At 47.8% G+C, this 21,533-nt stretch overlaps 1 protein-coding gene across 7 annotated transcripts in view; it reads left to right on the forward strand.

The window, feature by feature from the left end:
• The window catches only part of LOC134890326 (telomerase protein component 1-like), a 262,589-nt gene that overhangs the window by 71,861 nt on the left and 169,195 nt on the right, over positions 1 to 21,533 (forward strand). For all 7 annotated transcript variants that reach the window (XM_063913448.1, XM_063913445.1, XM_063913451.1 and 4 more), the window contains exons 6-7: positions 13,395 to 13,559; positions 21,376 to 21,447. In XM_063913448.1, the coding sequence (XP_063769518.1) occupies positions 13,395 to 13,559; positions 21,376 to 21,447 (237 nt within the window). The remainder of the gene's footprint in view (positions 1 to 13,394; positions 13,560 to 21,375; positions 21,448 to 21,533) is intronic.

The raw sequence follows: 21,533 nt of genomic DNA on the forward strand, positions 1-21,533 counted from the left end.
TCTGCAGGAGACAGGGCACAAAAGCAAGCTTTTAGGATCACATGGTGTGTACTGGCTCCTCCCCCTATGACCCTCCTCCAAGCCTCAGTTAGGTTTTTGTGCCCGGCCGAGAAGGGTGCAATCTAGGTGGCTCTCTTAAAGAGTTACTTAGAAAAAGTTTTTAGGTTCTTTATTTTCAGTGAGTCCTGCTGGCAACAGGCTCACTGCATCGAGGGACTTAGGGGAGAGATTTTCAACTCACCTGCGTGCAGGATGGATTGGATTCTTAGGCTACTGGACATAGCTCCAGAGGGAGTCGGAACACAGGGCTCGCCCTGGGGTTCGTCCCGGAGCCGCGCCGCCGACCCCCCTTGCAGACGCTGAAGATGAAGAGGTCCGGAACCAGGCGGCAGAAGACTCTCAGTCTTCATCAGGTAGCGCACAGCACTGCAGCTGTGCGCCATTGTTGTCAGCACACTTCACACAGCGGTCACGGAGGGTGCAGGGCGCTGGAGGGGGGCGCCCTGGGCAGCAATGTATAATACCTGTATGGCGAAAAATACATCACATATAGCCCTTGAGGCTATATGGATGTATTTAACCCCTGCCAGATATCTAAAACTCCGGAGAAGAAGCCCGCCGAAAAGGGGGCGGGGCCTATTCTCCTCAGCACACAGCGCCATTTTCCCTCACAGAAAGGCTGGTGGGAAGGCTCCCATGCTCTCCCCTGCACTGCACTACAGAAACAGGGTTAAAACAGAGAGGGGGGGCACTGATTTGGCGATATGTATATATATTAAAATGCTATAAGGGAGGAACACTTATATAAAGGTTGTCCCTGGATAATTATAGCGTTTTGGTGTGTGCTGGCAAACTCTCCCTCTGTCTCCCCAAAGGGCTAGTGGGTCCTGTCCTCTATCAGAGCATTCCCTATGTGTGTGCTGTATGTCGGTACGTGTGTGTCGACATGTATGAGGAAAATATTGGTGAGGAGGCGGAGCAAATTGCCTGTAATGGTGATGTCACTCTCTAGGGAGTCGACACCGGAATGGATGGCTTATTTATGGAAATTACGTGACAATGTCAACACGCTGCAAGCCGGTTGACGACATGAGAGGGCCGGCGAACAAATTAGTATCTGTCCAGGCGTCTCAAACACCGTCAGGGGCTGTAAAATGCCCATTTACCTCAGTCGGTCGACACAGACCCAGACACGGACACTGATTTCAGTGTCGACGGTGAAGAAACAAACGTATTTTCTTTTAGGGCCACACGTTAAGGGCAATGAAGGAGGTGTTACATATTTCTGATACTCCAAGTACCACAAAAAAGGGTATTATGTGTGAGGTGAAAAAACTACCTGTAGTTTTTCCTGAATCAGATAAATTAAATGAAGTGTGTGATGATGCGTGGGTTTCCCCCGATAGAAAATTATTGGCGGTATACCCTTTCCCGCCAGAAGTTAAGGCGCGGTGGAAAACACCCCTCAGGGTGGATAAGGCGCTCACACGCTTATCAGAACAAGTGGCGGTACCATCTACGGATAGGGCCGTACTTAAGGAGCCAGCTGATAGGAGGCTGAAAAATATCCTAAAAAGTATACACACACATGCTGGTGTTATACTGCGACCAGCGATCGCCTCAGCCTGGATGTGCAGAGCTGAGGTGGCTTGGTCGGATTCCCTGACTAAAAATATTGATACCTTTGACAGGGACAGTATTTTATTGACTATAGAGCATTTAAAGGATGCATTTCTATATATGCGAGATGCGCAGAGGGATATTTGCACTCTGGCATCAAGAGTAAATGCGATGTCCACATCTGCAAGAAGATGTTTATGGACACGACAGTGGTCAGGTGATGCAGATTCCAAACGGCACAAAGATGTATTGCCGTATAAAGGGGAGGAGTTATTTGGGGTCGGTCCATGGGACCTGGTGGCCAGGGCAACTGCTGGAAAATCCACCGTTTTTTACCCTAAGTCACATCTCTGCAGAAAAAGACACCGTCTTTTCAGCCTCAGTCCTTTCGTCCCTATAAGAGTCATATCTGCCCAGGGATAGAGGAAAGGGAAGAAGACTGCAGCAGGCAGCCCATTCCCAGGAACAGAAGCCCTCCACCGCTTCTACCAAGTTCTCAGCATGACGCTGGGACCGTACAGGACCCCTGGATCCTACAAGTAGTATCCAAGGGGTACAGATTGGAATGTCGAGAGGTTTCCCCCCTCGCAGGTTCCTGTAGTCTGCTGTACCAATGTCTCCCTCCGACAGGGAGGCAGTATTGAAAACAATTCACAAGCTGTATTCCCAGCAGGTGATAATAAAATTACCCCTCCGACAACAAGGAAAGGGGTATTACTCCACACTATATGGTGGTACTGAAGGCTAGGTGAGACCTATTCTAAATCTGAAAAATTTGAACACTTACAAGGGTTCAAATCCAGATGGAGTCACTCAGAGCAGTGATAGCAAAGAACAAGGGGACTATATGGTGTCCCGGGACATCAGGGATGCTTACCTCCATGTCCCAAAATTTGCTTTTTCTCACCAAGGGTACCTCAGGTTCGTGGTACAGAACTGTCACTATCAGTTTCAAGACGATGCCGTTGGATTGTCCAAGGCACCCCGGGTCCTTACCAAGGTAATGACCGAAAGGAGGATTCGTCTTCAAAGAAAATGGACGACCTCCTGATAAGAACAAGGTCCAGAGAACAGTTGGAGGTCGGAGTAGCACTATCTCAAGTAGTTCTACGACAGCACGGGTGGATTCTAAATATTCCAAAACCGCAGTTGTTCCGACGACACGTCTGCTGGTCCTAGGGATGATTCTGGACACAGTCCAGGAAAAGGTGTTTCTCCCAGAGGAGAAAGCCAGGGAGTTATCCGAGCTAATCGGGATCCTCCTAAAACCAGGAAAAGTGTCAGTGCATCATTGCACAAGAGTCCTGGTAAAAATGGTGGCTTATTACGAAGCGCTTCCATTCGGCAGATTTCACGCAAGAACTCTTCAGTGGGATCTGCTGGACAAATGGTCCGGATCGCATCTTCAGATGCATCAGCGGATAACCCTATATCCAAGGACAAGGGTGTCTCTCCTGTGGTGATTACAGAGTGCTCATCTTCTAGAGGGCCGCAGATTCGGCATTCAGGATTGGATGCTGGTGACCACGGAGGCCAGCCTGAGAGGCTGGGGAGCAGTCACACAAGGAGTGTGATCAAGTCTGGAGAATTCTCTCCACATAAATATACTGGAGCTAAGAGCAAATTTATAATGCTCTAAGCTTAGCAAGACCTCTGCTTCAAGGTCAGCCGGTATTGATCCATTGGGATAACATCACGGCAGTCGCCCACGTAAACAGAAAGGGCGGCACAAGAAGCAGGAGGGCAGTGGCAAAACTGCAAGGATTTTTCGCTAGGCGGAAAATCATGTGATAGCACTGTCAGCAGTGTTCATTCCGGGAGTGGACGACTGGGAAGCAGACTTCCTCAGCAGGCACGACCTCCACCCGGGAGAGTGGGAACTTCATCGGGAAGTTTTCCGCATGATTGTGAACCGTTGGGAAAGACCAAAGGTGGACATGATGGCGTCCCGCCCGAACAAAAAATGGGACAGGTATTGCGCCAGGTCACGAGACCTTCAGGCGATAGCTGTGGACGTCCTGGTAACACCGTGGGTGTAACAGTCGGTGTATGTGTTCCCTCCTCTGCTTCTCATAGCCAAGGTATTGAGAATTATAAGACATAGAGGAGTAAGAACTATACTCGTGGCTCCGGATTGGCCAAGAGGGACTTGGTAACCGGAACTTCAAGAGATGCTCACAGAGGACTAATGGCCTCGGGAGCTAAGAAGGGATTTGCTTTCAGCAAGTACCATGTCTGTTCCAAGAGGAACCGTGGCATCGGCCTTTAAGAAAGGACCTGCTCCAGCAGGGACCTTGTCTGTTCCAAGACTTACCGCGACTGCGTTTGACGGCATGGCGGTTTGAACGCCGGATCCTAAGGGAAAAGGCATTCCGGAAGAGGTCATACCTACCCTGGTCAAAGCCAGGAAGGAGGTGACCGCACAACGTTATCACCACATGTGGTGAAAATATGTTGCGTGGGTGAGGCCAGGAAGGCCCCACGAAAAAATTTCAACTAGGTCGTTTTCTGCACTTCCTGCAAACAGGAGTGTCTATGAGCCTCAAATTGGGGTCCATTAAGGTTCAAGTTTCGGCCCTATAGATTTTCTTCCAGAAAGAATTGGCTTCAGTTCCTGAAGTCCAGACGTTTGTCAAGGGAGTATTGCATATACAGCCCTTGTGTGCCTCCAGTGGCACCGTGGGATCTCAACGTAGTGTTGGGATTCCTCAAATCATATTGGTTTGAACCATTCAAATCTGTGGATTTGAAATATCTCACATGGAAAGTGACCATGCTGTTGGCCCTGGCCTGGGCCAGGCGATTGTTAAAATTGGCGGCTTTGTCTTACAAAAGCCCATATTTGATTTTCCATTCGGACAGGGCAGAACTGCGGACTCGTCCCCAGTTTCTTCCTAAGGTGGTGTCAGCGTTTCACCTGAAACAACCTATTGTGGTGCCTGCGGCTACTAGGGACTTGGAGGACTTCAAGTTGCTAGACGTTGTCAGGGCCCTGAAAATATATATATATATAATTCCAGGACGGCTGGAGTCAGAAAGTCTGACTTGCTGTTTATATTGTAGGCACCCAAAAAGCTGGGTGCTCCTGCTTCTAAGCAGACTATTGCTCGTTGGATTTGTAGTACAATTCAGCTTGCACATTCTGTGGCAGGCCTGCCACAGCCAAAATCTGAAAATGCCCATTCCACAAGGAAGGTGGGCTCATCTTGGGCGGCTGCCCGAGGGGTCTCGGCTTTACAACTTTGCCGAGCAGCTACTTGGTCAGGGGCAAACACGTTTGCTAAATTCTACAAATTTGATACCCTGGCTGAGGAGGACCTGGAGTTCTCTCATTTGGTGCTGCAGAGTCATCCGCACTCTCCCGCCCGTTTGGGAGCTTTGGTATAATCCCCATGGTCCTGACGGAGTCCCCAGCATCCACTAGGACGTTAGAGAAAATAAGATTTTACTTACCGATAAATCTATTTCTCATAGTCCGTAGTGGATGCTGGGCGCCCATCCCAAGTGCGGATTGTCTGCATTACTTGTACATAGTTATTGTTACAAAACATCGGGTTATTATTGTTGTGAGCCATCTTTTTTAGAGGCTACTTCATTGTTATCATACTGTTAACTGGGTTCAAATCACAAGTTGTACGGTGTGATTGGTGTGGCTGGTATGAGTCTTACCCGGGATTCAAGATCCTTCCTTATTGTGTACGCTCGTCCGGGCACAGTACCTAACTGAGGCTTGGAGGAGGGTCATAGGGGGAGGAGCCAGTACACACCATGTGATCCTAAAAGCTTGCTTTTGTGCCCTGTCTCCTGCGGAGCCGCTATTCCCCATGGTCCTGACGGAGTCCCCAGCATCCACTACGGACTATGAGAAATAGATTTATCGGTAAGTAAAATCTTATTTTAAGTGTTGTCCCTTTTCTCAGTATATGTATAATGATGCAATTCACGCCAGCCCACCTAGTGGCCACCTGCATCTCCTCTCCGAGAAGTGGTGGTGGTGGTGGGGTTTGCAGGTTTTCGGGGCAGTAGCCTGAAGCTTTGCCTAGGGTGCAGAGAGACCTTGCACCGGCCTGTATGTATGTATGTATAATTATTGATTCTCACTAACATTTGTAACCATTGGCTCTTCCTGACTGGATAACTGAGCCCTAGTTATAGACTCTGATTTTTATGAGGAATAGGAGAGTTCGAGTCCTCCAGATGAAAAGCTCAGGAGAAGCCTATGCTAGAGAGAGGTTGCATGCCCAGACCCTGGGATGAGTTGCAGACAGAGAAGTGGTCTGTTCCATGAGAGCGGATTTGTGCCAGACAGGAGCTCTGAGGAGTCATATATTACAAAGAAGCAAGAGTACAAGGGGTGAGGGGTTTAGCTACCCATTGATTAGAGAGGGTGTAGGAAGTTAGCAAATTCCTTGGTGGCTTTCTTTTAAACATTTTGCAGAGCTGGTCACAACGCTCTATTTTGTGGACAGCTCTTACATGATTTTGCTCAGTGCATACAACTAAGAGCGATCCAAAGTTATACACCACTCAGTCAAATCTCCACTTGTGGGTGAAGAGGCGCAACTGGGTGCCTGCACATAGGCACATTTCAGAAAGGACATATAGATGGAACTGGAGACTTCTATTACATGAAAACAAGCCTGTTTGCAGATGGATATTGCTGGTGCAAGTGTGCACTAATAATGATGACAGCAAGCGTATAGTTAAAGAAGGTGCAGTTGCATAGTTGCTTACAACTCTGCATACAGGCAAATATCTGTATCGTTCTGTGTGCTTGTGTAATTACAAAACAAAAGAAAAGAAGAGGTCGCACAGGCATATATATTTACTGTATCATTAGTCTTACAATAAGTCATATTCAGTCCTTTCCCATAGAATTAAATCTTGTTATTAATCTATCAATTTTATTATTTGGGAGGTGCTCCTAGGAATAAATTATGTACATATAAAGACCAAAGAGTCTTCCATATAGAAGACTCATATAGAAGCTGGGCTGTGTGATATAAGGACAATATATTATCAAATTGTCCATATTATATACATCTTATCAAACGCGCCCTATTAAAATATTGCCGCCACATATGCATAAGTGGTGGGATTAAAAAGGTTTAATGACAAGGGATATCTGTTACATTTAATACATAATCTCTTTATTGAGTAAATTATCTAATCATAACGCGCTGCAGTCCCCTATTCAATAATTCGCATTGTGTTGCATCTATGCATATATATAAACACAATTAGACGTACAGTATTAAAACATATCTATAGAGAAGAATAATTCTCCTGAACTGGACGGCCTCATTTAATAGAGAATACAGCTGAGGGAAATATCATAGAAGAACATTTGGCATTTATTCCCAAACTGGCTAATCTAATAGATGAATCCGGGAGACAGACATTTATGTCTACCTGAGAAGTAGAAATCCACATATTAAGACTATACATGATATTGTCTCTATGTATAGAAGATATTTGCACAAACAGTGATGCGCACACTGTTAATATCGAGAGAAACAAATTTACATAGTAGACCAGTCATAAATAGTGGAATTACTCATCTCACAGTTTAACTTGATACAGATACAATTTTCTCTGACGTCCTAGTGGATGCTGGGTACTCCGTAAGGACCATGGGAATAGACGGGCTCCGCAGGAGACTGGGCACTCTAAAAGAAAGATTAGGTACTATCTGGTGTGCACTGGCTCCTCCCTCTATGCCCCTCCTCCAGACCTCAGTTAGAATCTGTCCTTGGCTCGAGCTGGTTGCACACTAGGGGCTCTCCTGAGCTTCTAGTAAAGAAAGTATTTGTTAGGTTTTTTATTTTCAGTGAGATCTGCTGGCAACAGACTCACTGCTACGAGGGACTTAGGGGAGAGAAGCGAACCTACCTGCTTGCAGCTAGCTTGGGCTTCTAGGCTACTGGACACCATTAGCTCCAGAGGGATCGAACACAGGCCCAGCCTCGGTCGTCCGGTCCCGGAGCCGCGCCGCCGTCCCCCTTGCAGAGCCAGAAGCAAGAAGAACATCCTGGAAATCGGCGGCTGAAGACTCCGGTCTTCATTAAGGTAGCGCACAGCACTGCAGCTGTGCGCCATTGCTCCCTATGCACACCACATACTCCGGTCACTGATGGGTGCAGGGCGCTGGGGGGGGGGGCGCCCTGGGCTGCAATTAGAGTACCTTACATTGGCAAACAGCACATAATATAGTCTAAAAAACTATATATGTGCAAAAATCCCCTGCCATAATATTAATATAAGAGCGGGAGAAGTCCGCCGAGAAGGGGGCGGGGCTATCTCCCTCAGCACACTGGCGCCATTTCCTCTTCACAGCTCCGCTGGAAGACAGCTCCCCAGGCTCTCCCCTGCAATTTCCAGGCTCAGAGGGTAAAAAAGATAGGGGGGGGGGTACTAAATTTAGGCGCAAACTGTATATGTAAGGTAGCTATAGGGAAAAATCACTTTGTGTTAGTGTAAATCCCTGATTGTATAGCGCTGTGGTGTGTGCTGGCATACTCTCTCTCTCTCTGTCTCCCCAAAGGACTTTGTGGGGTCCTGTCCTCAGTCAGAGCATTCCCTGTGTGTGTGCGGTGTGTCGGTACGGCTGTGTCGACATGTTTGATGAGGCTTATGTGGAGGCGGAGCAGGTGCCGATAAGTGTGATGTCACCCCCTGCGGGGTCGACACCTGAGTGGATGGATATGTGGAAGGTATTAACCGACAGTGTCAAGTCCTTACATAAAAGGTTCGATGACGCAGCTTTGGGACAGCCGGCATCTCAGCCCGCGCCTGCCCAGGCATCTCAGGGGCCGTCAGGGGCTCAAAAACGCCCGCTATCTCAGATGGCTGACACAGATGTCGACACGGGGTCTGACTCCAGTGTCGACGAGGATGAGACAAATATACAATCCACTAGGGCCATTCGATGTATGATTACGGCAATGAAAAATGTGTTGCACATTTCTGACATTAACCCGGTTACCACAAAAAAGGGTATTATGTTTGGGGAGAAAAAGCAGCCAGTGACTTTTCCCCCATCTGATGAGTTAAACGAATTGTGTGAAGAAGCGTGGGGTTCCCCAGATAAGAAACTAGTAATTTCTAAGCGGTTACTAATGGCGTACCCTTTCCTGCCAACGGATAGGTTACGCTGGGAGACATCCCCTAAGGTGGACAAAGCGCTCACACGCTTATCAAAAAAGGTGGCACTGCCGTCTCAGGATACGGCCGCCTTAAAGGAGCCTGCAGATAGAAAGCAGGAGGCTATCCTGAAGTCTGTGTATACACACTTGGGTACTATACTGAGACCTGCTATTGCTTCAGCATGGATGTGTAGTGCTGCAGCAGCATGGTCTGATTCCCTGTCAGATAACATTGATTCCCTTGACAGGGACACTATTTTGGTAACTATAGAGCATATTAAAGACGTAGTCTTATATATGAGAGATGCACAGAGGGACATTTGCCGGCTGGCATCTAGAATTAATGCAATGTCCATTTCTGCCAGGAGAGTATTATGGACTCCGCAGTGGACAGGTGATGCTGATTCTAAAAGGCACATGGAAGTTTTGCCTTATAAGGGTGAGGAATTGTTTGGGGACGGTCTCTTGGACCTCGTGTCCACAGCAACAGCTGGGAAGTCGACCTTTTTACCTCAGGTCCCCTCACAGCCTAAGAAAGCACCGTATTATCAAGTACAGTCCTTTCGGCCTCAGAAAGGCAAGCGGGTCAGAGGCGCGTCCTTTCTGCCCAGAGGCAGGGGTAGAGGGAAAAAGCTGCACCAGACAGCCAGTTCCCAGGAACAAATATCCTCCCCTGCTTCCACTAAGTCCACCGCATGACGCTGGGGCTCCACAGGTGGAGCCAGGTGCGGTGGGGGCCCGTCTCCGGAACTTCAGCGACCAGTGGGTTCACTCACAGGTGGATCTCTGGGTTCTACAGGTATCTCAGGGATACAAGCTGGAGTTTGAGACGTCTCCCCCTCGCCGTTACCTCAAATCAGCCTTGCCTGCTACTCCCAAGGAAAGGGAGGTAGTACTGGCGGCAATTCACAAGCTGTACCTCCAGCAGGTGATAATCAAAGTTCCTCTCCTTCAACAGGGACGAGGTTACTATTCCACAATGTTTGTGATACCGAAACCAGACGGTTCGGTGAGACCCATTCTAAATTTGAAATCCTTGAACACTTATATAAGGAAGTTCAAGTTCAAAATAGAATCGCTCAGGGCAGTTATTGCAAGCCTAGAAGAGGGGGATATTATGGGGTCACTGGACATCATGGATGCTTACCTACATGTCCCCATTTACCCACCTCACCAGGAGTACCTCAAGGTTGTGGTACAGAACTGCCATTACCAATTCCAGACGTTGCCGCTTGGTCTGTCCACGGCACCGAGGGTGTGTTCCAAGGTAATGGCCAAAATGATGATACTCCTTCGAAAGAAGGGAGTTATAATTATCCCGTACTTGGACGATCTCCTTATAAAGGCGAGGTCCAAGGAGCAGTCGTTGATCGGAGTAGCACTATCTCAGGAAGTGCTACAACAGCACGGCTGGATTCTGAATATCCCAAAGTCGCAGCTGGTTCCTACGACGCGTCTGCTGATATTGGGCATGTTTCTGGACACAGAACAGTAGAAGGTGTTTCTCCCGGAGGAGAAGGCCAAGGAGTTGTCATCTCTGGTCAGAGACCTCCTGCAACCAAAACAGGTGTCGGTGCATCATTGCACGCGAATCCTGGAAAAGATGGTAGCTTCTTTCGAAGCAATTCCCTTCGGCAGGTTCCTTGCAAGGAACTTTCAGTGGGACCTGTTAGACAAGTGAGGATCGCATCTTCAGATGCATCAGCTGATCACCCTGTCCCCGAGGGCCAGGGTGTCTCTGCTGTGGTGGCTGCAGAGTGCTCATCTTCTTGAGGGCCGCAGATTCGGCATTCAGGACTGGGTCCTGGTGACCACGGATGCAAGCCTCCGAGGTTGGGGAGCAGTCACTCAGGGAAGAAACTTCCAAGGACAATGGTCGAGTCAGGAGACTTCCCTACACATAAATATTCTGGACCTAAGGGCCATTTACAATGCCCTAAGGCAAGCAGAACCCCTGCTTCAAAACCAGCCGGTGCTGATTCAGTCAGACAACATCACGGCTGTCGCCCATGTAAACCGACAAGGCGGCACAAGAAGCAGGATGGCGTTGGCAGAAGCCACAAGGATTCTCCGATGGGCGGAGTATCACGTGCTAACACTGTCAGCAGTGTTCATTCCGGGTGTGGAAAACTAGGAAGCAGACTTCCTCAGCAGGCACGACCTCCACCCGGGAGAGTGGGGACTTCATCCAGAAGTCTTCACGCAGATTGTGAACTGTTGGGAACGGCCACAGGTGGACATGATGGCGTCCCGCCTCAACAAAAGCTAAAAAAGATATTGCGCCAGGTCAAGAGACCCTCAGGCGATAGCTGTGGACGCACTAGTGACACCGTGGGTGTACCAGTCGGTTTATGTGTTCCCTCCTCTTCCTCTCATACCCAAGGTACTGAGGATAGTAAGTAAGAGAGGAGTAAGAACTATACTCGTAGTTCCGGATTGGCCAAGAAGAACTTGGTACCCGGAACTACAAGAAATGATCTCGGAGGACCCATGGCCTCTGTCTCTCAGACAGGACCTGTTACTGCAGGGGCCCTGTCTGATCCAAGACTTACCGCGGCTGCGTTTGAAGGCTTGGCGGTTGAACGCCGGATCCTAACGGAAAAGGGCGTTCCACATGAAGTGATTCCTACGCTGTTAAAGGCTAGGAAAGATGCTGCCTGAAGTTCAGACGTTGTTAAGGGAGTGCTGCATATTCAGCCCCCTTTTTGTGCCTCCAGTGGCACTTTGGGATCTCAACGTAGTGTTGGATTTCCTAAAATCACATTGTTTTGAGCCACTTCAGAACGTGGAGTTTAAGTATCTCACGTGGAAAGTGGTCATATATATATTTGGCCTTGGCTTCGGCTAGGCGTGTGTCAGAATTGGCGGCTTTGTCGTGTGAAAGCCCTTATCTGATCTTCCATAGGGACAGGGCAGAATTGAGGACTCGTCCCCAATTTCTCCCTAAGGTGGTATCAGCGTTTCATTTAAACCAACCTATTGTGGTGCCTGCGGCTACTCGGGACTTGGAGGCTTCCAAGTTGCTGGATGTAGTCCGGGCCCAGAAAATCTATGTTTCCAGGACGGCTAGAGTCAGAAAATACTGACTCGCTGTTTCTCCTGCATGCACCCAACAAGCTGGGTGCTCCTGCTTCTAAGCAGACTATTGCTCGCTGGATCTGTAGCACGATTCACCTTGCACATTCTGCGGCTGGACTGCCGCATCCTAAATCAGTAAAAGCCCATTCCACGAGGAAGTGGGCTCTTCTTGGGCGGCTGCCCAAGGGGTCTCGGCATTACAACTTTGCCGAGCTGCTACCTGGTCGGGGTCAAACACGTTTGCAAAATTCTACAAGTTTGATTCCCTGGCTGAGGAGGACCTTGAGTTTGCTCATTCGGTGCTGCAGAGTCATCCGCACTCTCCCGCCCGTTTGGGAGCTTTGGTATAATCCCCATGGTCCTTACGGAGTACCCAGCATCCACTAGCACGTCAGAGAAAATAAGAATTTACTCACCGGTAATTCTATTTCTCGTAGTCCGTAGTGGATGCTGGGAGCCCGTCCCAAGTGCGGATTGTCTGCAATACTTGTATATAGTTATTGCTTAACTAAAGGGTTATTGTTATGAGCCATCTGTTTAGTGAGGCTCAGTTGTTATTCATACTGTTAACTGGGTATAGTTATCACGAGTTTTACGGTGTGATTGGTGTGGCTGGTATGAGTCTTACCCTGGATTCCAAATCCTTTCCTTGTAGTGTCAGCTCTTCCGGGCACAGTTTCCCTAACTGAGGTCTGGAGGAGGGGCATAGAGGGAGGAGCCAGTGCACACCAGATAGTACCTAATCTTTCTTTTAGAGTGCCCAGTCTCCTGCGGAGCCCGTCTATTCCCATGGTCCTTACGGAGTACCCAGCATCCACTACGGACTACGAGAAATAGAATTACTGGTGAGTAAATTCTTATTTTTTCCATTAGGATATTAAGAAACAGAATATTGTAACAAACTTGGATACATAACACTTGAGAGAGTGAAGATTTGACATTTGCAGTGGCTGAATTTTTATTTCACATTTGTTTATCATATTCACATCCCCCCTTTTTTCACTTGCACAATATTTTCGCAGAAGTTTTAGAATATTATCAAATAAAAGTTATATTTTAACATTTGTGGTCAGATATTAAAAATGATATCTGACTTATAGTTTATTGTCACAAAGTCCGAGTGTGCCCTCTATATGGAATACTTCCGTCTCTTTGGTCTTTATACGCTGGTGTAATTACATCAGACTTGCGTTCAGTTCTGCTTTGGCCCCTTCATGTTTATGCGTGTTGCTGAGATCAAGGTTCATGGAAAACATGGCTGGTTTTGCATTTAATATTATTGCTGTGTAAAAGCAGCCTATGTCACTGACTAAAGCATGGTAAACTGAAGCTATTCCTGCTTTTATTTCATATTATGCAAAATACAGTTTTATAGAAAATAAAATAGAAGTAAGCATACATTCCCCTGTAATTGTCTGTAATAAATGTGTTTGTAGGAATGTATTTATTAAAGTAACTGTCCAGACAAATTGTCGTGGCTAGATTTGATGTCTCCTTTGACCAGTAGGTAGGTTTATAGAGTTTAATTCTTCTGTTACGTTTGTCTTGTAGAGCCTGGCAGGAACGGGAGATAAACTGGCTCCACTGCCATCCTGCCTCCGTACAGCATTGACCCTCAAGTTCAAAGAGTTTAGTGAATATCAGCTTGCAAAGTACAATACTCGTAGACAGCGTGGGAAACATGCTTCCCAGAAAAAGAGAGAGAAGAAAACAAGAGTAAGATTATTTCTGTACAATGTATATTATTTCCTCTTTATCATAAATATTTTTATTTTAAATGTATTTTATTAATCCATTGGAGGACACTGGATTGCCACGGATATAGAGTGTGCTGATAGGTAATTTGAGGTTTTGTCACCTAATCTCCTCCCCCTCTATGTCCCCTGGGAACTTCTGCCAAAGCTAGGTGTTCATCTTAGGTCTACAGATAGCAACCTTTTCTCTTACGTCCTAGAGGATGCTGGGGTCCATATTAGTACCATGAGGTATAGACGGGTCCACCAGGAGCCATTGGCACTTTAAGAGTTTAACAGTGTGGGCTGGCTCCTCCCTCTATGCCCCTCCTACCAGACTCAGTTTAGAAAATGTGCCTGGAGGAGCCGGTCACAGCTAGGGGAGCTCTACAGAGCTTCTTTAGTAAAAGTTTTTTTAGAGTTTGTTATTTTACAGGAAGGCTGCTGGCAACAGCCTCCCTGCAGCGAGGGACTGAGGGGGGAGCAGTGTCCGCCCTGCGGGGTCTTGAGCCACTGTTTCTGCTGACTGGACTCTGAGCTCCAGAGTGGATACATCGCTCCCCGCCGCAGGGGAATGCTCACCGCGACAGCATGCCGCTACCCCCTTGCAGAGCTGAAGTGTGGCGAGTGAGTCATCGGCTCCCTGTAAAGCGGGGAGCCGATGTGAAGATGGCGTCTACAGTACTGACTGCGCTCCGGGGGCTCCGCAGTACATGATGCAGCGCTGTGAGGGAAACGCTGCCTGTGAAGAGCAGTCCTTCCAGAGCAACTCCAGCTATCTGTACGGTACCTGGGGGTTGTAGAAGGGAGGGGAGGTGGTGTATAGACTGTGTCACCTATTAAGGGACACAGTCAGCGCTGGTTAAGGGTCTTCCTATACCTGTATAGAGCTGTGTGTGGGTTGGCTCCAATCTCTGTTTCTCCCTGCCATTCTTGGGGGGGAAACTCTGTCTGCCCTGTACCCTGTGTGTATGTGGGGTGTGCAAGCAACCATGTCTAGAGACTCTGTCTCATATGCTGCAGAGGATTTATCTTCTCAGGAAGATCCCATCCCATGTAATCAGGATTGCACTGTTGTAGCGCAGATCCCGGCTAGGGAACCGGAGTGGTTAGCCTCTCTTAGGGGGTCTATTTCTCAGATTCCTGAAATGGTTGCAAGGACTGAGCATGCAACTCAGGTATTGCAGTCCTCTATGGCAGTATGGTCCGATACTGCTCCCCCGGGGCCCCCTGTGGTACATTCTCACAAACGTGCTCTTGCCCAAATTACGCAGGATGACACGGATACCGATTCTGACACAGCAGACGGTGATGGGGATGTGTCAAGGGGGATGGCATCACTTGCTAAGGGGGTGCAATTGATGATTGAGGCCATGCGGGATGTGTTAAATATTTCTGACACACCTGCTGAGCAGGTTGAGGAGGCTTTTTTTACAGACTGTAAGAAAGCCCCTCTCACCTTCCCTGCTTCTAAGGAATTAAATACCATTTTTGAAAAGGCCTGGGAAAACCCGGAGTAAAAATTCCAGATCCTTAAAAGGGTTCTGGTTGCTTTTCCCTTCCCGGAGGCCGTTAGAAAAAAATGGGAGTCCCTACCTATAGTTGACGCCTCTGTTTCCAGGCGGTCAAAACAAGTGGTTTTGCCTGTCCTGGGATCTACCGTGTTGAAAGACCCGGCGGATCGCAAGGTGGATGCTACGCTTAAATCCATATACACGGCTTCAGGGGGATACTGCGGCCTACTTTTGCCTGTGCATGAATTTCAAAAGCAATAGCAGAGTGGTTAATCACTCTGCAGGAGGACTTGACTACGATGGATAAAGGTGATGTTGATTTGTTTTTACGTAACATACAGGATTCTGCAGGGTTTCTGGTGGAATCCATGAAGGATCTGGGTTCCATGGCTGCGGGGATCTCCTCCATGTCCGTCTCGGCTCGCAGGGGTCTCTGGCTGCGCCAATGGTCTGCGGACGTGGAATCCAGGAAAAGTGTGGAGAGCCTACCCTATACAGGTCAGGCTCTGTTTGGGGAGGCGCTGGATGCGTGGATTGCCACAGCTACAGCGGGTAAGTCTCCTTTTCTCCCCTCAGCTGCAAAAAAAGACTAGAAAGAACAAGCCCCCTCACACCTTCTTTAGAGGTGGTCGTGCCAAATCCAAAAAGCCTGCTCCCGCAGGTTCCCAGGACCAAAAGCCTGCTTCTGGTGCCTCAAAGTCCTCTGCATGACGTTGGACTGCGCAGCCTGGAAGTAGGTCAGGTGGGAGCAAGACTCCGGCATTTCAGCCACGTCTGGGTGTCGTCCGGCCTGGATCCCTGGATACAGGATATTCTGTCCCGGGGGTACAGGCTGGAGTTTCAAACTCTCCCACCTCACCGATTCTTCAAATCAGGCTTGCTGGCAGACAGAGCTATTTTACTGGATTCTATCCGAAAATTGGTATTGACGGAGGTCATTGTTCCAGTTCCACCTCATCAGTTGAACAAAGGTTACTATTCAAACCTTTTTGTGGTACCGAAGCCGGATGGTTCGGTCAGGCCAATTCTGAACTTGAAATCATTGAACCCTTATCTCGGGGACTTCAAATTCAAAATGGAGTCTCTGCGAGCGGTTATCTCAGGACTGACGGAGGGGGAGTTCCTCGTGTCCCTGGACATCAAGGATGTGTACCTCCACATTCCCATTTGGTCACAGCATCAGGCTTATCTCAGGTTTGCACTGTTAGAAGATCGCTATCAGTTTCAGGCACTGCCATTCGGTCTCTCCACAGCACCGAGGATCTTCACCAAGGTGATGGCAGAGATGATGGTTCTCCACAAGCAGGGGGTGAACATAATTCCGTTTCTGGACGACCTGCTGATCAAGGCATCGTCCAGCGAGAAGTTGTTAAGATCCATTGCTCTCACGACGCATCTGCTCAAGGAGCACGGTTGGATCCTGAACCTTCCAAAGTCTCATCTGGAGCCGACAAGGAGGCTGTCTTTCCTGGGTATAATCCTCGACATGGAGGTGCAGAGGGTGTTTCTACCGGTGGAGAAAGTGTTGGTGATTTAAACAATGGTCCGGGATGTCTTGAAGCCGGCCCGGGTACCGGTTCATCAGTGCATCCGCCTTCTGGAGAAGATGGTTGCCTCCTATGAGGCTCTGCAGTACGAAGTTGTTAAGATCCATTGCTCTCACGACGCATCTGCTCAAGGAGCACGGTTGGATCCTGAACCTTCCAAAGTCTTATCTGGAGCCGACAAGGAGGCTGTCTTTCCTGGGGATAATCATCGACACGGAGGTGCAGAGGGTGTTTCTACCGGTGGAGAAAGTGTTGGTGATTCAAACAATGGTCCGGGATGTCTTGAAGCCGGCCCGGGTATCGGTTCATCAGTGCATCCGCCTTCTGGAGAAGATGGTTGCCTCCTATGAGGCTCTGCAGTACGGAAGGTTTCATGCTCGGTCCTTTCAACTGGATCTCTTGGACCAGTGGTCGGGATCTCACTTACATATGCACCAGTTAATATGTCTGTTGCTGAAAGCAAGGATTTCGCTCCTCTGGTGGCTGCAACTACCTCACCTTCTGGAGGGCCCAAGGTTCGGGGTTCAGGACTGGATCCTTCTAACCACGGATGCAAGTCTAAGAGGTTGGGGAGCAGTCGCTCAAGGGGAAACCTTCCAAGGAAGGTGGTCAAGTCAGTAATCCCTTCTTCCGATAAACATCCTGGAGCCAAGAGCCGTATACAACGGCCTTCTTCAAGCGGCACACCTTCTACAGGATCGGGCTGTTCAGGTGCAGTCGAAGAACGAGACCACAGCGGCCTACATAAACCGACAGGGCGGAACAAAGAGCAGGGCAGCAATGTCAGAGGTGACAAGGATCCTCCTCTAGGCAGAAAGGCACGCTGTAGCGATGTCAGCAATCTTCATTTCGGGAGTAGACAACTGGGAAGTGGATTTCCTCAACAGACACAGTCTCCATCCAGGAGAGCGGGGCCTCCACCCGGAGGTGTTCGAGGAGGTAACCGGTTGGTGGGGGGTTCCTCACATAGACATGATGGCCTCCCACCTCAACAAGAAGCTTAGGAGGTACTGTTCCAGGTCGGGAGACCCACAGGCAGTGGCGGTGGACGCACTAGTAACGCCGTGGGTGTTCACGTCAGTGTATGTGTTCCCTCCACTTCCTCTTATACCAAGAGTTCTACAACTTGTAAAAAGAACAAGGGTTCTGGCAATCCTCATTGCTCCGGACTGGCCAAGGAGGGCTTGGTACGCGGATCTGCTGGATCTACTGCTGGAAGATCCAAGGCCTCTGCGTCTTCGGGAGGATCTTCTACTACAGGGGCCGTTCGCTTATCAAGACTTACCATGGCTACGTTTGACGGCATGGCGGTTGAGCGCCAGATCTTAGCTCGGAAGGGTATTCCGAGCAAGGTTATTCTTACCCTGATACAGGCTAGGAAGGGGGTAACGTCTAAACGTTACCATCGACTTTGGAAAAAGTATGTGTATTGGTGTGAATCCAAGAAGTTTCCTGCGGTGGAGTTTCAACTTGGACGGTTTCTCCTTTTCCTGCAAGCAGATGTGGATTTACGCCTGAGATTGGGCTCCATCAAGGTCCAGATTTTGGCCTTATCCATTTTCTTCCAGAAACAATTGGCTGGCCCCCCTGAGGTTCAGACCTTTTTGAAAGGGGTTCTGCACATCCAGCCCCCTTTTGTGGCGCCAACGGCACCATGGGATCTTGATGTGGTGTTGCAGTTCCTGCAATCGGATTGGTTTGAGCATCTACAGGAGGTTGAAATTAAGTTTCTGATATGGAAGCGGTAACTTTTTTGGCCTTGGCTTCTGCTCGACGTGTATCGGAATTGGGGGCTTTGTCCTGTAAAAGTCCCTATCTGGTCTTCCATGAAGATGGGGCGGAACTCAGGACTCGTCCACAGTTCCTTCCTAATGTTGTGTCGCCTTTTCATATCAACCAACCTATTGTGGTGCCAGTGGCTACTGACTCCTCAGTTGCTTCAAAGGCCTTGGATGTTGTGAGGACTTTGAAGATTTGTGTGAAGAGGACTGCTCGTCTCAGGAAATCTGACTCTATTTGTCCTCTATGGTCCCAAGAAAATTGGGTGTCCTGCTTCTAAGCAGTCGATTTCTCGCTGGATCAGGTTCACCATCCAGCATGCCTATTCTGCGGCAGGATTGCCGTGTCCAAAATCGGTTAAGGCCCACTCTACTCGTAAAGTGGGTTCTTTCTGGGCGACTGCCCGTTGTGTCTCGGCCTTACAGCTTTGCCGAGCAGCTACTTGGTCTGGTTCGAACACGTTTTCTAAGTTTTACAAGTTCGATACTTTGGCCTCTGATGACCTCAAGTTTGGTCAAGCAGTTCTGCAGGAGCCTGCACACTCTCCCTCCCGTTCTGGGAGCTTTGGTACATCCCCATGGTACTAATATGGACCACAGCATCCTCCAGGACGTAAGAGAAAATAGGATTTTAATTACCTACCGGTAAATTCTTTTCTCGTAGTCAGTAGAGGATGCTGGGCGCCCGCCCAGCGCTTCTTTATCCTGCAGTGGTTATTTGGTTCAGTACTACCTGGTTCCTAGGTAAGTTCTGTGTTCGTTCCTGTTTCAGTACTATTTCAGCTGTTGCTGAGTGCTCCGGCCTGTTGGCCGGATTTGCCTTGTTGTGTGAGCTGGTATGAATCTCGCCACTATCTGTGTATTTCCTTCTCTCGATGTATGTCGTCTCCTCGGGCACAGTTTCTAGACTGAGTCTGGTAGGTGGAGCATAGAGGGAGGAGCCAGCCCACACTGTTAAACTCTTAAAGTGCCAATGGCTCCTGGTGGACCCGTCTATACCCCATGGTACTAATATGGACCCCAGCATCTTCTACGGACTACGAGAAAAGGATTTACCGGCAGTTAATTAAAATCCTATTTTTTCTTTTAAAGTAGGCTTTGTCATACTATTCTACTTTTAAACTTCTGTATTGTACTGCCTCAGTCACAGCTGAGAATACTTGAGGATAACAGCAGAGATGCTGCAACTGGCACCACTTTCTGCCAGCAGCTCATCTCTGTCATGGTATCTTTCCTGTAGCAGCAGAAGCCACTCCAAATTGCTTCATGTTCAGTCAGGGCCAGCAACAGAAATCTTGGGTGCTCAGTCCCGGGATATAAAAGGAATGGGTGATTATATTAAACCCTGATTACTGACTGCAAATCTTTGCTATTTTTGCACTTATGCCAAGGCACTGTTTTTTATGACTCGATGATATTAAAAAGTTCTTTGATATAGAATTGGTCTGCTGGCTACCTGTGTATTGGCTGTACCCTCATTGGCTCAGGTGGACATGGACTATGCAATACTAATAATTTAACCAGCACCCTCAACTACAAATGAAAAAATAAAATAAAAAAATAAATACATTAAATAATAAATAAATATATATATATATATATATATATATATATATATATATATGATCAAGTGGTCCGGCACTCCCAGTGCCATCACAGTCCCAGACAGGTGATATAGAAGTGTAGAGTGCGGCACTCCTGGCTGTACAGTGTTGTAGTGACAGTCCTCCCTTATCAAGATAATCTTCCCATCAAGGCATATTTACCAACCTTGCTACAGACTCCTATTTTGGAAATAGCCTGGACTGGAAGGTCGTAGTTGCTTCCCAATACCAAGAAATGCAGCTCGACTCTTTCCCAGTGGATGATCTTTCTGGGCCTTCTGTAGGAGGTGTGCTTATTGGAGAACACTACTTGGACTTGAGAAGTCCCAGCTGACATGCAGACAAGTGTCGGTTCTTCTTTACAGTAAAGTTGCAGGTCCTCCAATGTTGTGCAAATTGTCAGATACAGTCTGACAGTACCACAGCTGTGGCTTATATAAGGAGGCAACAAGAAAGCCCTAGATACAGAGACCAGCAGCATCATGTGTTGGGTGGAGCAACATGTCACAGACATTGCAGAGTTTTTCATTCCTGGGATGTGCCATAACATTGCGAATACCAATTTTCAAGGCTCAAACACCTGTTTTAAGAATTACAACAGGTTTCCTCACTTAGCATGAATCAAAGGGAGTTCATTATATCTTTTCACTTGGAATGGTTGATGCTGTTTCCTGAAGTGGATATAAAACTTAGCTCTATGTAGATTCAGGTCTCAGCCCTTTCAGTTTTATTTCTGTAAAATCTGGCTCTTTTACCTGAAGTGCAGACCTTGTCATGGTGAGTGTTGTATTTACAGCTTTTAATACATCCTGCAATAACTCAATTGGCTCTCAGACTGGTGCGTATGGTTCTGTAGCACCATTCTTTAGCTGGTTTTGGTGAAGTTGAAAATCTTTTTTCTGGAAAGTTGAATTCCTATCTGTTTCTGAAGCTAGAAGAGTATTATAGATCTTATTTTCTCATCTTTCATTACCTTTTATCAGCCGACAGTGGTTTCTAAGCTCTTTTCCAAAATCAATTGCAAGATGAAAAGTATTTCCTTTTTCTGTGGACATTGCAAGAGGATTAAGATTCTCTATAGGACCTAGAACCTGCGCAGGATGAATGACCTGTTGGTTCTTTACAATGTCAGCAAAGGCTGGCCAGCTTCCAAACTGTCCATAGTCAGGTAGATAGATTAATTGGGTCACTGCCAAGCTTACCTTGTGGTATACTGCCTGTTCCAGAGCATGTTAGAGCACATTACATCAGATCGTTGGCAAAATCTGGGTAGCATGGCATGGTGGTTGTTATTTATCATATTTATACATTGCAAACTCTCAGCTTGGCCTGTTTAATCTCTCTGCTTTTTTTCAGACTTGCAGAGTTGCGATTTTTGGAAAAACGTTAAGAACTTTGGAGCCTTCATTAAAGCTTCTGCAGGAAGAGGTGAGTTCTTCCACTGCACAGATTCAGTATATACACTGTAAGTAAGTTGATTTAAAGTTAAGATCTTATCTTTTTAAAGTTGACTT

Source organism: Pseudophryne corroboree, chromosome 1 (assembly GCF_028390025.1).
Source record: "Pseudophryne corroboree isolate aPseCor3 chromosome 1, aPseCor3.hap2, whole genome shotgun sequence".
In the NCBI taxonomy this organism is placed as follows: domain Eukaryota; kingdom Metazoa; phylum Chordata; class Amphibia; order Anura; family Myobatrachidae; genus Pseudophryne; species Pseudophryne corroboree.